This window comes from Arctopsyche grandis, chromosome 7 (assembly GCF_051622035.1).
Source record: "Arctopsyche grandis isolate Sample6627 chromosome 7, ASM5162203v2, whole genome shotgun sequence".
NCBI classification, from domain to species: domain Eukaryota; kingdom Metazoa; phylum Arthropoda; class Insecta; order Trichoptera; family Hydropsychidae; genus Arctopsyche; species Arctopsyche grandis.
Genome location: NC_135361.1, coordinates 8,942,269 through 8,962,625, shown reverse-complemented (window position 1 = coordinate 8,962,625; position 20,357 = coordinate 8,942,269). Strand labels below are relative to the sequence as shown.

The window sequence follows — 20,357 nt, the reverse complement described above, 5'->3', positions numbered from 1 at the left end:
TAAATAATATTATTATCGGAAACGCCTACCATTAATAATATACAGTGTGAGCTAATTCTTCACAAAATACAAATATTAAATGTCAACTATCTATCGGGTATCCCCCCGTCTAATAATCCTTTATTTAATAGTTTATTTACACACATTTTTTTTGTTGTAATGAAATCGCAGATGTTATCGGAAAAAGTAAGTCATAATTCACTTTTTTTTTAATTAATTTTAATTCCAAACTTTTATTCTTTGTTATTAATTTATTTATTTATCAACAACAATCTCATATTTTCATATACAAGTCCTATAATTAATACCACATATAGTCGTCATTTTAGGCTTTTAAGGTGTATTATACACTACCGGTTACGATTATATTCATAAATATAATTAAATAACGTAAATTTACAAAAATGTTAATCACTATCTATCAAACGAAAGTGTCGTTTCGGTTTTTATTTAAATTTAATTCCAATATCCATTTTGTGTTTTTAAAAAGTATAACGAAATACGTACTATATGCACACATACACATACATGTCGATGATACAAATTTGCGTATATTATACATATGTACATATGTGTGTGTATATATTTTTTTAAATGTATAATTGTGTTGTTTGTACTGCCGCCGTACACTATACATCCATATTTTATTATTATAAATAGTTTTAAATTTCGCAATGATATTAAGTTTTTTTTTTTTTTGGGAAATCTTTGAGCTTTTCCGATCAATCATCTGGAGCGTGACCCAGCCTAGGTGGAAAACTTGGAAAATGCGATGAGCCATTACACAAATTCCTTTATCGTCGCTTACACATCTAGTTGGGAAAAGTTCTGATGATACCATCGGAAACAGCTTTCCTTTGGCGGCATTCTGCACCTAAAGATTTCCGTAAAATTTTCCGACAAATGACGTTTTATATTTTCCTCGCGTTGCGATGTGTGTCGCTTCGTGGATGCATTTAAATTGATTTTAGACACCGTTTAGAAACGAAAAAGTAAATACAAGATAGAAAAAGTTGTTGATGTGTTTTAATGATTGTACAGCCATTTCTCAATAAACAAAAATGAATTACATCACCCTAATCAGTAAATATATATGTATATATAGTATATAAATTTCAACTCTAAGATTCATCTAACTGTAGAATTACGGATTTATTTTAAAAATGTACTCATTCATTAACGCGGCTCATATATATATGTATACATATATATATTATTTTATAAATATAAAAATCTACAAAAAATATTGATAAAATTCAAGCTCAGTTTCTAATTAATGATTGTGAACGTGACCCAATTAAAAGACAATCTGATTTATCCATTCGTTAAGAAGCCAAAAATTATTAATGAAAATTCATCTACACATACACGCACACTTACGACGAAATCAAATAATTGTCCAAAAAGCAAACAATCAACATTGAAAATTATATTTTACATATGAAAATGAGTGAGCGGACTTAGAAAGAACAAAAAATACCGATCGAAACTCGACGAGCAATAAAATATCAATATATTTATAAAACGAATAAATAATTATGACTAAATATCATTTTTTCTACATTAGTATAAAGTTTTCATACGTGCATTTACAATGAATAAAAATGTATAAGACCTTAACTTAATTATTAGACTTACCTTGTTTGAAAGGTACAAAAAACTAAGTAAAATTTAATTGTATTTTATTTATAGTTTTTTGCGAACTAGGTGTGTTTGATTTTCCTTGTTTTTGTTTTTTTAAAAAAATTATCATTTAAGTATTGAAGATTTATAAAAAGTAACACGATATCTTTTTATACATTATAATTCGCGTGTGATTAATCATTTTTTTTCATTTATTTATTATAAAATACGTTTAGTACATATTATGTAATATAATCAGTTTTCTAAAACGGTTGAGCATTTTGTGTAATTCCTTAGATGAGTCACTTTATATTTGCTTATCAATAATTAACGAATAATTCTGAAGTTAACCATCTTGATACATATTTCATATATAATATGTATATAAAAACGAACTACATAGGAGACACGATTACCTTAAATCGAAACGTATTGAATGCGTAGATAAACAATCACAATAAGGACAGCTTTAAATTAACAAGCATTCTAAATAATTTTTCAAATGACAAAAACAAAAATATAGCGACTGTGAACTGCGACTTTTCGAGCGATTTTTCATACACAAACGGTTCAGAAGAAAAACACAAACTAAAAAAAGAAAATAAAATAAAAAACCCACCTCAATTGAATCCAACGATTTGGATCTGTGCCACGAAGAAAAGCTTCGTTCGTAAGACGTGATTTACTTGAACGTCGTTTATTTCACACAAAGCAAAACTGAAAAGTCAAAAGACGCTGGAAAACTGAACGCAATTCATAACACTAGTAATATTGTTGACAGACGGACAAATTTCTGTAGCGCTAAGAAATTTGTCGATCTCAACAGACCATACAACGAGAGCGACGTTGATTTGTACGATTGAAAAACGCAAACAACTTAATTACTTGAGTATATTTTTGCAGTGTTGCTTAGCTTGCACGGTGCTTGTGTAATTGCCTTTGTAATTTGAGTTTCAACACAAATAATTAAAAAATAACTGAAAGACGAAATCGTGTGCGCTTCGGTTAGTTGTAGTGCCCCTTGGGCGACCTCTGAGTATGCACTATATAAAGACTCGTTTACACCGCTGAGCACAAACGCGAGCAAATCCCAATAACGAGAACCGAGTATAAGAAGCGAGACCTTTCATTAAAAAAAGGGCCAGCCTCTTAGACATAGCATTCGATTTCTATCAGCGAAGTTATTGCACCTGTTCGCGTACGTCAGTGTAAATGTGCCTGATTTGTTAAATAACTATACATAGAAAATCTGATATAATATAATATAATAATATAATCAATCAAATACATACATTCGTTCCTATTAGTGTACATATAAAAAAACGTATTTAAAACTATCAATTTTTATCAGATAGGATTATTCCGTTGGCTAAGATATAATATCTAAATAATATATATATATATATTTTAAATATAATAATAATAATAATATATTTAACAGTCTTACACGAGGAAATTAATGAGCGATCCGTTACCGTGCGGTCGCCGAAAGTTTTGATTTTATTTATTTATTACATGTAAAATACAAATTCTTCAACTTTCTTATAAGATACTTTTTTTTCATATAAAATGTTAAATTATTTAAAACGTGTCTCTCTTATAATGGTAGAAGGAGCGCTTCGTAAAAGTCCTTCTAAAAAAATAATAAATTAAAAATCTTCATTGCATACAGCGAGTGTTTGTTCACGTACACTTAAAAATGGCACATTTACGTATTACAAAAAAATTCACACGTGTTTGACGCAGATTGTTCTGATTCAATCATATGTTTCCTTGTTTTGATTTTGAAGAACGATCGTCCACTTCCGGGAGCTTTAACAATGAACAACTGTCACAACAACTATTTTATTGTTCGAAAATCTCAGGCGAGGCTAGAGGGCGCCATGCGCCCTCTACCAACCAGCAGCCTCAGCGTGATGGATGATGACATGTCGATGTAGCCGATGACGATTGCAACTTATCATCCGTCCCACCACATGACGATGAGCTCCCAGAACGTCTTTGGCGGCGAGTTACCGCCAAAGACGAGAGACGAATTTCAGAGAGCTGGATCGCTCGCCGAGCCCATTTTCAGCAGTTCTAGTTTCTTCTTGGCGATTTTCGAATAGAGAATGTCTATGGGCTTCGTGGTGTCGTACAAGGACGGTGCTCTGAATATGATCAGGGCCGTGCCCAGCAGACAGACGAACGTGAAGATGTACAGGAACATTCTGTCTAACACCATCGCTACGTATTTCCAGTCTTCTTCCACCTAATGCCAAAAACAGACGGTTACATTTATAAATATGTACATCAACTCCTCTTTTCATATTCAATCCTTGACATGATTGAAAAATATCATACCTCCAAAATTTTGGGTAAACATATACATATATACAAACATACATATATAAAAATACATATATAAACAAGAAAAAATATAAAAACAACTAATTTAAATATCAAAAACAGGTCAAATTTATAAGAAAAATCCGATAGATCAGAGTAATGTTAAAATACGTATCGTTTCTTAATTTTGAAAGTGTACTTTTTGGGACACCATGAAATGTAGACAATGACTCATTCAAGTCTTCAACTAATTTTCATTATGATACATATTATATAAGTACGAATAAATTAATATAAAATAAATTGTAATTATTGTTTTAACGAAAAAAAAATCTAATTTATATTTAGTTAACACTAGTCATGGACGCCAATTACATCTCTTATCGACAAATCGCGATTTTTTTTTGGTTCAGAGACGAGATATGACTTTTCTTATAGATTTATGCCCAGTGAACACGAATCTGGTAATAAAAAATGTTGATTGGCGCGAGATTCGGAGATATATGTGCTTTTTAAATCGCACGATTTTTCCATTTTTCGTGTCGAACAGTGTTATCCAGGTAAAAATGTCTGTTTTTATTAATGTAATTAGCTATAAAAATCAGACTTCAAATATTCTAATAGTGGTGACATAAAAATGTGTTGCTCGATTTTCGTATATTGTATTTTTTAACGTTTTGTAAAGTTCTTTAACGGTCAACGGGCATGAATTTATACAATCATTTTACAACTATTTACATACATTGACATTAAAACTTTTAAAGAAAGTTTAGAACTTCAATATGATATTCATATTCAGGTTGGAATGGTTTAGTAATATTAAAGTGACCATTTTAATTTAAACGGTCAATAACGCAACACCAGCAAATAAAAGCATAGAAAATGCCTCAAAGTTATTTATGAAGATAATATTGATCAGGTTACATCATATTAAAATGTGCAGTGTGAATCTGTCCAGTAGTGTCAATTCCCGTTGGGAAGACACCGTTCTAAAATTTCAGAATTTTCAATTAGAAAGTTCAAAAAAGGCTATAACGAGGAATGTGATGGATAATGTTCGACAATGTGCTGAAGTTTTCCTGGCATTCGGTGAAGCTCACTCGAGTGACGTCATGTTTAAAAAATTTGTGTGGTATAATGCTATAATATAATATAATATATCAAATAAAGTGTTCATTTTGAAATTACACCAAAAAAATCACGTTTTTGATTTACAGGAGCAAAGATTAATGAATGTTTAATAAGTTTGACAATATAACAATTATTTTTGTTGGTTTCTTCTCGCTTATAAGATACGAGCGCTTAAAAAATGCGCAATGTTAACAGTTTATTGGGGTTTGGGATAACTAAAAACAGTATTGTTGTGCCATAAGCAAATATGTGAATCAATGGTCAGGTGTTTTTTCTATCGATTGTGATTTTTTATTATTTTAAAACGCGTATATATATTTTTTTCTCGAGCTATCATGAATTTATTGGAACGTTCTGTTTTACTTTGTTTACAAGCGTCGTTTTTCAGTTTAAATATTTTATTTTATCTGAACTTACTAATTCAAGGGGTAAATTATTTTAAATTACAACATGAACTTTTCTAGGCGGGGCCACTCATCGTCTGTAAGTGAGCGTGAGCGAGTGATATGGAGTGATGCGCTCTTAATTATTCATTTCGCCCTTGCATCATACACACGTACAATAGCATTTTTTTTACTCAATTTAAAATAATTTATAACTCGAATAAGTACGTTGAAAAAATATTGACACAAAAAAATCCTTATAAACGTTGTTGTTAAAAAATAAGTAGAATTAGATCAGAATATTATAGAAAAAAAATATTTTTGATTTTTAAAATTTTCTAGATAATTGATTATATGTATTTTAAAGCAATAAAAAATCATAACCAATAGAAAAAACGTCCAAATATTGATTTCAATACTCATTTTTGGCACAGCAATACTAAATTTTGAGTTAAAAATGAGCAAAAGGCAAAAATCGCTCATGTGTATCTCATATACGAGAAAAAAGCATTGTCATAATTAGTCACCGGAGCCTGAGGGGGCCGTGTATTGTTCAAAGGTTGTAAATGCATTGTTAAAGGTTTGCCGAACAATGGATAGCACTGTGACTATCCTACCTCTAGTCATAATCGAATTCAATGGGTAAAATAAGTTAAAGTTTCAATAGTCTCCGCTCCGTTGATTTTTTTGTTGCTCAGTATTATGAATTGCCTAAATTTTTTTAAGGCAAATATTTTTAATATTGGTGGGTAAGTGTTTAAAAATTAAAATATTTAACTTGGACATCTTTGGACAAGCCAAATTTGTGAGAGTGAGGGGACAACAATTAAGTTATAGTGCGTACGCACCAGGCCAACGAATGGCACCACAGGCCAACTTTTGAAACCAGTAGCGTACAAAATATCGAAATAAAAATTAAATTAAAAATTTTAAATTAACTATCAAAATTAAAACTATTATTATTATATTAAAATTAAATTCAAATATCAAAATATAATTATAATTATTAAATTAAAATTCAAATTAGATATTGAAAGTTAAAACAGAACACACACAATTTAAATAAATTTTCGAGAATGAGCTAAAATTAGATCATCAACAATCATATATGTACAGGTAGTCCTTAATTTTGTGATTTACGCACTACGATCGAAAAAAAATCAAAGAATTAATTTTTAAAAGTCCGCTACTGTTCATACACAATTTCAGCCGTCGATGATCGGTAAAAAAACCATTTGACAAAAAACTAGAGTTGTCGGTTTTTTGTCAAAGGGTTTATTTTTCTTTCGTCGAAATAAAATTAATAGAGAATTCTATATTTTTATGTCGGTCGGCAATCACAAAGAAAAACAAAATAAAAATCACACATCATCCGATAAATTTTACCTCTGAGCTGATTTATTTATTAATTTTATTTCCCTTTGTGATGACCGGCAAGAGGATGGATTTTGATCGAATGGGAGCGAATTCGTGAAATACAAATACAATTTCAAATCAACTCATACAACCGTATATAGGCTAAAGTGTGATGCCGTATAATTGTTTTCTCAAAGGACAGTGGATATCGTGACGACTTTTAAGAAATAATAACAAGATTTTTTTTTCGCTCGTAAGCAGAGAAATCATAATATTTCTCTGGTTGTAAATGCGTATCGTCTTAATTCAAAACATCAAATTTATTTAAATTGTGTATGTTCTGTTTTAACTTTCAATATTTAATTTGAATTTTAATATAATTATTATAATTTTATTTTGATATTTGAATTTAATTTTAATATAATAATAATAGTTTTAATTTTAATATTTAATTTAATTTTTGTTTCGATATTTCGATATTTATTTAAATTGTGTGTGTTCTGCTTTAACTTTCAATATCTTATTTAATAATTATAATTGTATTTTGATATTTGAATTTAATTTTATTATAATAATAATAGTTTTAATTTTAATATTTATTTTAATTTTTGTTTCGATATTTTGTAAGCTACTATTTTGTACGAGGTGCGAAGAAACACCTCTGTGAGGGACAGTACATATAAGTTAATTATAAATTTTAGAGTTAAGTAATTAAGATGTATTTTTAATTTAGCTTGATAGCTAAGATAATATATAAATAAAATACTGGTTTTAAGAGTTGGCCTGTGGTGCCATTCGTTGGCCCGGTGCGTACGCACCATTAGAAAAATAGGCAAACTCTAGGAGACGGTCGATATGTATTTTATTAACCATAAGCGTACTCGTAATCACTAGAGGTAGGATAGTCACAGTGCTATCTATTGTTCGGCAAACCTTTAACAATGCATTTACAACCTTTGAACAATACACGGCCCCCTCAGGGTCCGGTGACTAGTAATCACCAATTGATTTTTTTTTTGATTCCGGTCGGTATTTTAATTCACGACCTCTGATATTAAACTATATTTGTATGTGTTAAAAAAGTAATGAAAAACTTACACTCTCGAAGGAGTCTTTATTCCTGACGTGTTGAGCTATGAACCTGGACCCCTCTATAGTCTTCTCCATCTCCCTAATATAGGGCTTGTCGAAGGTGGGGCTGACGTCGCCGTCTTCTCCGCAAGGGCTGCCACCCCCAGGGCTGAAGAGGTCATCGTCAGCCCCTGGGAGCGGCAACGGTGGCTCCACGAAGCACGGCCCTGTCGGAGAGGAGGTCTCGAACCTGGAGGGCGGCAGGGCCGGTATGTCGTAGTCCGCGCTGAACCTTTTGCCCCCGTACGGCGTGAACTTGTCCACTTCCGGTGGCACACTGAACACTTCCGTCAACCCTTTATCCTCCTCTTCCGAGTTCGGCTCCTCTTTCGCGGGTCTCTTAATGCAAAGCACTGTCGGCAATAGTTCTAAAAAAAGTCTACGCACCCACGGCGCCATCTTGTGCGTGACCGGCGACCGGAAGTTGACATTGAGCACGGCGATGGTCACCACAACTGACAAAGTCACTAGCATCATCGTGAATAGGAGATATTTGCCTAGAAGGGGGACCGTGAGCGAGGTGGGCGGGATGATTTCGGCTAACAGGAGGAAGAACACAGTTAGGGAGAGCAGGATCGAGATGCACAGGGAGATTTTCTCGCCCGAGTCGCTGGGCAAGTAGAACACAAGCACTGAGAGAAACGAGATGCCCACGCACGGTATGATGAGGTTCACCGTGTAGAACAACGTTTTTCTTCGGATCGTCAAGTTGAAGATTATGTCCGGATATGGCTCCTCACAACACGAGTAAAACTTTTCGTTGCGTACTGCAGGCACCCTCATGATGTCCCACTCTACTGAAATGTAGTAGTCCTGCAGATCTATTCCCAGCTCGATGATGTCTGAGTCGGGAGTCTGTTGCAGGTGCCTCAAGTCCACCTACACATAAATAGCAACGTCAGTTCAAGTCAAGACAGACATTTTAATATAAAGATTGATGTATTATCGTATCTATCAGGGCTGTGGAGTCGGAGTTGGAGTCATGGAGTCGGAGCGTTTGAGGCGGATTCGGAGCCGTAAAAAATCAACCGACTCCGACTCCATTTTATTATTTTCTTTGTTATATTGAAGTAAAGCCACCAATACATTGAAATTTAATTATTTCTTTATTACATTTTAAACAAAATCTTTGAATTTTTACTTTATTTACATATGTACGTAGTAGCAATAGATGATATTTTGTGATCATGCGAAAATTCGAACTCGAGATTTTGATTGATTCGAATTCAGAATCGATTACTGATCGCGTTTTCATGATCTAGAAAAAATGTTTGTGTGTGTGTCTGTGTATTTTGATGTATTTATTTTGTTGTGTTTATATATTTTTTTTTATTAAATTGATTTTTTTGTGTATGAAATTCATACATATACAGTGTATGTCATACACTATGAATGTGTATGACATACTGAACATAATGTATGACATAATGAACTAACATTTTATTTATACCAATTTCATTACCAATAATCCAATAAATTGGGTAGCATGACAATTTTCAGTGATTTTTTTAATTCCTTTATTTTTTGAATAAAGTTATTTACATTACTAATAATTTAAACGTTAGCAAGAATTTTAGTTATTTTACTAAGTTATTTTTGTTATTTTACAAGTTATTTTACTAAAATCATTCAAGTTGGAGTTGGAGTCGATAAATTTTCATTCGATTTCACAACCCCGGTTTCTATATCAAATTTTAGTTTATAAGGTTTGTCTGTATTGAAATGTATTTCGTAGAAACTTTCCCATTTCAAAGTTATATATGTATGTATGTATGAATGTCAGGTAAGCACTTAAATTACACCAAGGAATTCCTCGACTAATTTATTTTTATTATATTTATTTACAAAGGGTCAGTCGCGTCCTGGTGGTGAATAATGTAAATTTGATGGCAATTAAGGATGAGCTAATTACTGGGAAGATTTTTCTACTTATAATAAGAATTTTCTTCAGAGATTGTTTGAAGGTTTCGTCTATTTTATTACCAAACATAAACACACGAATTATGAAGTACATTTCAAGCATTTCAATAATGCCGCAATGGAAAATTCTTAGACTATTCTAGTATAGTTTATCGTGAAAATTAATAAAGACCGTTTAATTAAAAAAAATAACTAAATTTTTTTATTTTGCAAGTTGAATATATTTGAATTATTTTATCAATGATATTTGTTGAAAATCGTTGTCATGTAAATAAATAAAGAAAATCTTTTTGAAAAACGACGAGTTATTTAATTTATGTACATATATATATACTATTATCCAGTATAGACAATGCAGATTACATTAGCATATACATACATCGAGCATTACATATACATATGTATGTACATACATACATACATATATATGTGGCTTCGTTCGAACACTTAAAATTGGCCAAAAATAGCTTTTCACAAATTGAACATGAAATGCAGAATATTGTTAAAACGTACACATTCTGTATACAGGAAGCAAAAAAAGCTTCTATAATAAAGATATGGAATTTGAAAATTTATCGCCTATAAAATCGAAGACATGTCACTCGTAAAATTTGGCCAACTTGTTTGGGGGGGGGGGATGATGTAATGGGAGGGGATTTTGAGATGGAGTAGGTGTCGTAAAAACTGGCACAACTCGAATTCGACTCGCTCGGTGGGGTTTTATTGTGGAGATGTCGGGACGCGCGTCGATGTCACTGGACTCTGTTTCAAGTTTCCCGCCATAAAACGGGTCGAGTTTTGCCAGGCGCACTTTATGGGCCGTAATTAAGCCACGGTCTCAACTTTTGACTAATGGGGGATCCACCGAACGGTCCCCTGCCCGATTATGTTAATCGTATTCACCGTTTGAGAAGCGGCGGAAGTTGTTGCGGAAAGAAGATAACCAGAAACGGGAGCGGCTCTGCGTCAGTTATGACGCCGGTGGAAAACTTCCCAGTCCGAACGGGAAAAGTCCATTTTCTAAACCGTGGAAAATGCCATTTAAACCTGGAAAATCATACCAGATCGTTGCCCCACTTCGGTGTACCTGACATTTTATTACGTTTCTAGTATAGTTGAAAGTTTTGCTACATCAAAAAATTCAACCGCAATGATATAGAACTTACAATGCGACAAAGAGAGAATTGAAACTTGAAATTTGAAACCTTGAGTTCTATAAATTGGATACATTTTATTTACTTAAAATAATTATTTTGTTTATTTGTAATTTATTCATATATTTTTCTTTCATAATTGTATAAAAATATGATAATTACATTTGATGAAGAATATCTTCTTAGAATCATTAACGTATAGCTCCCATTTAAATATAAGTAATTAATAGAAATTGTTATATTAATTTTGAATATGGTACAATGATAAATCGCACTAAATTAATATATAAAAATAATTAATTTAGAAAATATAGTACATAGCTGTATAGCAAATTGAAAAACAAAGGTATTTCAAATGTGAAAAATTTATTGTATTCAAAAGCATTTAATTTTCAACAAATCTTTACCGTGATTTTATCATTTTTTTTATTTTCAATTAAAATTTCTATAAAGGAATAAGCCGATTAGTCTATTTTTGGGAGAGCGTTCAATTTCGTTGATAATCCTTTTACTGAAATTTCCTTTTTGTTTTACGCCTTTTACAAAAGCTCTTTATATTACTCTTTAAACTTTCAATTAAAGCGTTTACAAAAAACCCAAATCATATCAAGGTTTGCCCTCAACAATTTATACGCCAAAATGTTGAAATTTAAATTTAAAATTATTTACGACCGTCCGTATAGAAATAATATTTTTACGTGATATTTTTTTAATGTTCGCAACGGCACTAGAATCACGCAAGGCATTGTTCTGTGAGCTATTGTTTTTTCACTTGTCCGCGTTTCGAGTAATAAGGAACATGCATATAAACAAAAGACTATTGTGTACCAACTTTGCATTTTCATTTTTGTGTGTGTAAATCTGAAATGCATTTAAAAAGGTAAACTTCCACTGCCTATTCGATAACATGTCTAGACAGACGGGGTTTCAATGCTGAAAATAAATATCTAAATATGTACATATGCACATACATATACATATGTATAACATGTCTACAGATTTATGTATATGGAACACTCCACAAAGTAGGACTTAAACTTTGCTTCAGATTTATATAAAAGAGTAAAGTCGTAGTACATATATATGTAAGTTCATAGTACGTACTTACATAAGTTCTCTTTTTGTGTCACTGTTTCCAAATAACATTGAATTGTCGTTTATGAAATAAAGACAGCAGAAAAGATTTTATGTGTATTCTTTTCATCTTTTTTTTATTTTTTTATTTTTTTTTATTTAATAGTTTTGGACCATTGTGGCATTACAGGAAGAACCTAATGCGCCACAATGGCCTACATTTGAAAAAGATATAAAAACATGATATAAAAACAAGTAAACTGTAAATAAAGGAAAAAAGCAAAAGCAGAAAACATGGTAAAATAAAATAATAAAAAAAAAAAGTAACAAAAGGAAAATAATACATCATTCAGAGAGAAAAAAAAATAACAAAAGTGTAAAAATTAAAAATAAAATCCATAAATCCCATTCTTTGTTTACACTGAGCAAAATTAAAATAGTATATAAAAATGTACAAAGGAGAAAGAAAAAATAAAATAAAATAAAACAAAATATGAATAAAAAATAAAAAATATCTTACATATATGCTATTTCAAATATTATCAAAATATATTTTGAACAACATATATGTATGTAGTTATTGTGTGAAACAAAAATGAATCTTTTTGGGAAGAGCGTGTCTAGTATATTGAAAATGAAAATATTGGAACGAAGGATTAAATAAAGATTTTTTGGATAGGATAATTATTAGCCAATTCTGACAAGAAATGCTCAAAATGATTCCAAGAAAAAATATTAATTAACATATGAATAAAATAAAATATATAAATTTCTTGGTTGTATCAATTGATCATTAATCGTGATTAGAACAAAAGATTAAAGATCAGTTAAAGATTAAATCAACAATAATATTGGGTATATGATATAATTGGAGTAAAGCACATATATGTATGTATAAATATATTCAGATGAAAGATGTTTAATCTATGTATAAAATATGAAAATAGATTTTTTTTAGATGTTATAGGATTGACTGATACGTTTTGGTAAAATTTTGCCTTCTCTCATGGAGGAAATTGAGATATTTTATTGAGTCTGGATATGAAGATTGGACCTCTCAATTTTAAAGCGATCGCTGTGCAGTGGCTTTATTAAATATCAAAATGCGATTAAGTAAAACTCATCAAAAATAAATTAGCACGAGAAACGAAGGTCACAGCGGTCAATAAGTGAAGAGCTGGCATAGTTGGGAGAGCTGGAACATGGATGCATGTATTATTCTGGGGATAGGGGGTGTGTATAGCCTACTCATAACGAAGGGAGTGTGGGGAAGGACGTTATAAACGAAAAAGTAATCCAATTCTGCGAAGGCTCTGTTTGCGCCTAGAGGGGTTGGGGGTTCGGGGCACAGCCCACCCAAACGTAAATATTCCCGAGGAGCACTTTTAAAGGGACTTTGTTTTGCTTTGCATTTCATTAAAAACTCATCTCGAGGCCCCCGTCGGCGCCGACGCCCCCCTGGCCCCCTCTTTCTCCCCGAGCCGACCCCCTTCTGCTCCTTTAATTTCTCTCGTTCGCCCCCCGACGCCTGCTAATCTTCAAAGCTTTTTCTTATTTCCCCATAGCAAAGTTTAGCTCCGATCCCGTTATTCTCCTCGACGTCTTCTGTTACGCGCTTTTGAAACTACTCGTCGTTTATCCTCACTGACTCTTTAGGCTATATAATATTTTTATTTTCGTTTGAATTGGACTCGTATAAGTTCCACTCAGTTAATCGAATAGCGGAGAGAAACTTATAATGGAGTATTTCATTTTCAAATAGAACTTACTACATATATGAGCCGTTATAATTGAAAGTGCCATAAGTCCACTTTTCTTCATTTCGAGAAATATCTCGTAAAACATTAAATATAATGCTTTGCGTTTCGCAATATATGAAAATACTAATGGCTACTAATACATTTATTCTGCTTTTACCAGATTCTAGCCAGCAGTATGGTGGCGTTTATGCTTAGCATCGAAAGATTACTGGGTTCGATCCCGTGCTAATCTTTAATACTGCTGATTAGAATTAGATATTTGTGACTCCAAGTCGATCGTTTCTTCTCAGAGATCGCTAATTTATCTGATTTTCATTGTTGAAACGGTTCCTCAAATTAGCAAAAATCATCCTACTCGCTGTCACAAATATCTGAATATTTAAAAAAATATGTACAAGTTTAAATCCATAGATGTCTCAATGGATTTATTAATTAATGCATTGGGGTTTATCTGTCAGGCCTTCCTAGTATATATCAATGTAAATATCGAATTAAAAAAAGTAATAACAATTTGTGAATTAATTAAAACAGAAATAGTGTTTTTGGAACTGAAAATTGATCTTTTGCCACTTTCAAATATAACGGCTCATATACATAGTATGTGTTTATATACATATTACATAAATGTGGCAGCTCCCCCCTAAATTAAATAAAATCCTAGCTAGGCTTTGAACCAAATGTATCCAGAACTAAACTACACCAGAAGGATGGAACAACGCAACGATCAATTTAATCCACAAAACAGGTGATAAAAGCGATATAAAGAACTACCGACACATTAGTCTACTTTTAGTGGCTTACAAGCTCTTCACAAAGATTATTATAGAAAGGCTTAAGAATATCCTGGACGAAAACCAACAGAAAATCAAAAAAAAAAACAAAAAAGTTCTATTCGTCTCTCAAAGTCATCGCTCCAATATTATACATATAGTGGTCTTCGAAAATACTGGTGATAATTAAAAGTGAATATAAATATGAAACATTATGAATAGTTTTTTTTTATTATTATATGCTATAAACATAAAAATAAGTGAAACATCATAAATGATTAAATTTAATATTATAATAAACAAGGTATATATAGAAGTTTGGGTTTCATTTGTAGATTATCCAAGCGCTTTAAATCCCATAGTACTGTTGCCGTGCTTTTCAACTTATTTTTAAGAAGTTATCTATAATTTCCAAGCATTGTTTGGAATCCTTTCGTATATTTTTATAATTTGGAACGTATAAATAAAAAAATCCATTCCTTTTGCAATTCCAGATTTATTCACAATGATCGTTTTGTTTCCTAACAATCTATGAGGAAAATTTATGATTTGGGTTTTTTGTTGAAGCTTTTGAATTGTATAATTGATAGTCATTATTTATTAAGTAAGATCCTATTTCAATGTCCAATCAGATCCCTCAATAATACTTCATTATTTCACATTAATCCCTGTTCTACCAACTATTTCTGTGATTCCTTTTTGTGTAAATATATTTTTATATGAAATAGATAATGTAAATATATTTTTATATAAATAGATAATATAAATATATATTTATATGAAATAGATAATGATTACTATGTACATACATAGAACAATAACTATTAAAAAAATATTTTTACATCAATCTTATTTATATAAATTACTAATTATTGTTAGTAATTAGTTATTAATATAAATAATAATGTTATTAATTAGTTATATTAGTAACATTAGTGAAAAATGATGTTTATGACGAGTTTTTCACATAATGTCACGCGAGCAATAAAAATGTATAAGAAAGTATATTTAACTGATAACTGTTCCCTTACTTACAAGGGTGAAGAACAAAGATCAAAGACAATGATTTGGTGAATATAATGATGTAAATTTTTACCTGATAAACAAAAACAAGCTTTATAAAAATATATAGGTACATATAATATTAATATAAATCAATATGTTATTATATTCAAGTCTGAAAATGGACATACAGTTTCAGTATACATCACTATATATTGACTTAATATTCAAATTTAATCTCACAATGTGATAAAAATGTTGAACGTTTGTGGTCCAAACGCAGATAAACGAAAGCCCTCTTCGAAGTTCGAATACGAAAACTTTCAATGCACTTCAGTGAGAATATATTACAGGAAAGGCGGTCTATATTAATCGTCTAGGGAATACAAAGTATACAGTTTGTATATAAGTCTAAGGCTTTTCCGATTCCGATGGCAGTCTTAATTTAAAAATTCAATGCAACTACTACTAGATGGTGGGTGGACGCTATGGAGTCAATGTTCCGACCATAATTTATTCCTTTGGGCGTCTCATCGGGTAACCTCATTCCTTATTGCACGAAAAGGGTCCCCTTTTGGACAATTTCTACCCTAATTCAAGGTTCGCATTGCCATTAAATCCCTTTACAAGCGTCCTAGGGGTAGTCGACCTACGTATAAAAGCGGACACAAGCATTGAACCTCGGAGAGAACACCATCCACCAGAGCGTAGAGTGAAATGTCGACCAAATTCTGAATAACTTCGTTTAAAATATTCACTTAAGTCACATTGAAAGTATATAATGCACTTCTTTAAAATATTTTCAAGAAAATTAGATTGTTTTGACTTTGGTTGAAACATAAATATAATACGCAGACGATTTCAGATATCATTTTGAGAAGAAAATTCTATCGGAAAAGTAGTATACTATAAAAATAACCAAGATTATTATAATAAATTTACATATGTTGAACTTTCTTTCCATGAGCATATTTTCGATTATTATTTTATCTTATTTTCTTTTGATTTTGACACACATGCTGAGCTTTGATCCTTTGTTAAACAAAGGATTTAGTTTACGAGGTAAATGTTCAACAAAAGTAATTAAACTGCTATGTATGGAGCGTTCGAAATTGATCATTGATATTTTCAATTATTTATATTCAGACTCTTTTGACATTGAACTACATATATACAATACAAATTTACACAAATACACATGTACATATGTACGTTATGTCGCTATTCCCTAATATGAAATAAAATTAAAATTCGTATACGCACATGTACGAATTGAAAAAGTATCGATTTTTAATATCGCTATAAATCCATGATTATCGATTGCGAAAATATAACACTTTTATTGCTGAATAGAGCAAGAATGATCATTTAAAATAATTACAATTATTTTACCAGTTGACTTACAGTGAGTCTGTAGTATTATGTTAAAGCAAAGCAAAACATAAATCTGTAAATTTATTAAATTATTTTTGATTCTAATGATGTTAACAAAGAAAATGTTTGAAACAAGGATGATGATAAATAAATATACACATGTAAAATAACGACTACTGTATTTTAATTTCAGTAAAAAATTCTAATCTAGGGCTTAGTTGTGCGCTTCATAATAATTAATAATTAGGTGTATTAAATATGTCTTGTCCATTTTTGACCCTTATGACCGCCTTATTTTTTTTTAAATATTTATTAATGAATTTATCTATATTTGTTTGCATGAACTTATGTTTTTTATCTCAAATTTTGTCAGTCATATATTACATTATTATCTCCATGAATCTTAAATGGTATCAAAAACATAATGTATGTATATGTATATTAAAGTTGAAGTGAATCTTCTAGTTATAATACATATATTTTAACTAGTTGGAATACATTACATCTAATCTGGTACCAACTACCGTTATAGTTGAAGTGTATTTTCAGTTGTAATATATTTTGAATAGTTGGAATATATTCCGTCTAACCCACGCAAGTTGATTCATATGAAAAACTACATTCCAACTGGTCAAAATATATAATAATTGAAAATACAGTTCAACTATACATTGTACATTAGAAAGATGGAAAGGTTGGGTTTTCGTGAAAACTTCATTTGATTAGTAAATTGAGTTTCAAAGTCACATTTTTGTTTTGAACACATTCTTAGAGTCGTCATTATATGGTACTTATTGTCTTTATTCGTAATATCTAGCAAATATTAACGCATTATTGCATTCTAAAGCATTCGTACTGTCATCAGAGCTATCAAAACTCATCTGCTATATTACAAATTTACAATTGGTGGAGATTGTTGAAAGTGTAATTGCGCTTATAGAGATATAATGTACTAGTTGAATTGTATTCTAATATGAATGACCTAAAACGCCAGTTGGAATATATTACAACTGAAAATACACTTCGACTGTAACATATACGTATTTTTTTTTTAGAATTTCATAATTGATACAAAACGATATATTTTTAAAACAAAAATTTAAAATACAGTTAAAAAACTCTCTTAGAAGCTGCTTTATATTTTTAGTTTAATTCTTCTTTCAAGTTTGGACCTGAAATCAAAAAGTGTTGTACGTAGCGCGGCGCGCTAACGCCACGTCGAAAGTCGCGAGTAGTTTTGCACCGTTGAAATAGTAAATGGAAACTTTGTGTCGGTTTAATTGTTCGTTGAAGTTTCTTTTGTTCGTTGGGTTGCTAGCTTTATTCGGTCACAACAAAAGCGGTCACAACTCCCTTATTTCATAATAATCTGTGTACTCGGCTACGGCCAGGCTATAAGGACACAAATCCGCTTTTGAACCGAGCAACTTTCCACTCACCCTCGTTCGAACGTTTTCTTCGTAGGGGAATAGTTGTCGTTATTGCGGTATATGTATATAAATAAAATTACATTTTGTCAGTCGGTTTAGCTGTAATAACTCCGACTGAGAACGATTCTGAAACCGAATTATTTTAGCCGTTTTTTGTGCAGAAAGGGGAGAGCTCACTGTGCCGACGAATTGGTTAAGATGATGTCAAACGACGAAGAGTCTTAAGTCGTTGGGCATTGTTTTGTTTTCTCGGCGATCTTATTATTATCGTCGGTTTTAGTTTGTGAATAATAATCGTACAACATAATTAACAAGTTGCGTACAACGTAACAATGCATTGCGGTGATGTTTAACTAATGTTGAGCAACTTAATACAAGGGTCATATTAATAAGTTCATACGTATAAACTTGTAGCGGTTTATTTACTGCCCGATGTCTATGTATGTACCTATGTACCTTTGAACAGATAGCAACTCAACGGTGGAATTAGATTAGCCGGTCCATTCATTGCTTTATTACGGAAATAGGGGCGTAAAACCAGGGCGATGAAAATATTCAGACTAATTTATGGTGGTTTTCAAATTCTGAAAAAACTCAATTGAAACGTTCGACCGAAAAATAATGTTTATTTTAAAATAATGATATTATCTGTGGCATATTTTATGGTGATTCTAGGTCTATAAAACTAAAAAAAGAAGAGTTACTACAAAAACACTAAAATTAGAGATTCTTGTAACGTTTGAGTTTTTAAAATGGGGCTTAAAGCTGAAAAGCCGTCCGAATACTAAAAAAGTTTACAAGCACCAACTTTAGTATGCTATTTTTATATTTATAATATATTATATGTTTAAACTATAAAAGAGAATCTCCTTCCTTGATTCAAACTAATTGTCATTATTAAGGAAAACAAATAAGCAAAGGAAATTCAATCTGTGTTTATGAGAAAAATGGTAGTTTTGAAGAAAATACTTGTTAATAAATAGTTAATGAAAACATAATGAAAACTTAATTTTATTTAAATTGTTATTCCATGAATCCAAAAAAATGTATTAAGAGGGCTGGACAGCAGCGCCTAGTCCATACAAACGTACTATACTTCTCCCTTCCTCAATTATGGCACTAGAGAAATTATTTTTTAATATGCTATGGATATCCACCATTGGGGTGCATCTATCGTTTTATTTTTTTGATTAATTATTTTTTATAGGAGCTAGGAGCCGCCAAGCATCTATAAAATCGCCTCTTTTTTACACCCACGAAACGAGTCCAGCGTGCTTATTTAACGGTCGATTTAAAAAAAAAATACGCCGATAGATGCACAGAAAGTATTTTTCTTATACCGATGATGACATTTTTTTAAAAATCGGTCCAGTTTTCGAGGAGAAAATAGGAGAATACAAAACCTCGATTTTGTCAATTTAAAATACGTTTTATCTGGTCGAAGCGCAACTGTCGCATTCACTCATTATATATATTGATATATATTGTCGCATTCACTCAATATATACATACACTCAATATATATATATCAAAGAAAGGAACGGTATCAAAATTAAGATTTTGGGTGTACAGACCTCTTAAGAGTAGATTTTATTTATCATTTATTATTTTATTATAATTATAATTTTATCACAATATATTTTGTATGAAACGTAATAAAAATGCAGCATTTTTCAAGATGGTTGATTTAAAATTAACTATCGCACTGGATGCTTGTGTATTTCTGAAAGAAATCAAATTTAATTACGATTTTTAAACTCAAGATGTATCAATGAATAGATATATACAATCGAAATGGGTATCACCCATATCTCTAACCAAATCCTTTCCTTTTGGCCATGCTTGAGTATATTTAATTCCTCTGAACATTGGAAAAACTTCTCATTAACTATTTGTTTTCTCCAGCTTCTACGTGCTAATA

General features: G+C 31.1%; 1 protein-coding gene across 1 annotated transcript in view; it reads right to left on the bottom strand.

The window, feature by feature from the left end:
- Positions 1 to 3,661: 3,661 nt before the first annotated feature.
- nAChRalpha1 (nicotinic acetylcholine receptor alpha1) overlaps positions 3,662 to 20,357 on the bottom strand; it is a 60,646-nt gene continuing 43,950 nt past the window's right edge. The window contains exons 5-6 of the mRNA XM_077434347.1: positions 7,920 to 8,831; positions 3,662 to 3,874 (exon numbers count right to left, since the gene is read on the bottom strand). Of these exons, the coding sequence (XP_077290473.1) occupies positions 3,662 to 3,874; positions 7,920 to 8,831 (1,125 nt within the window). The remainder of the gene's footprint in view (positions 3,875 to 7,919; positions 8,832 to 20,357) is intronic.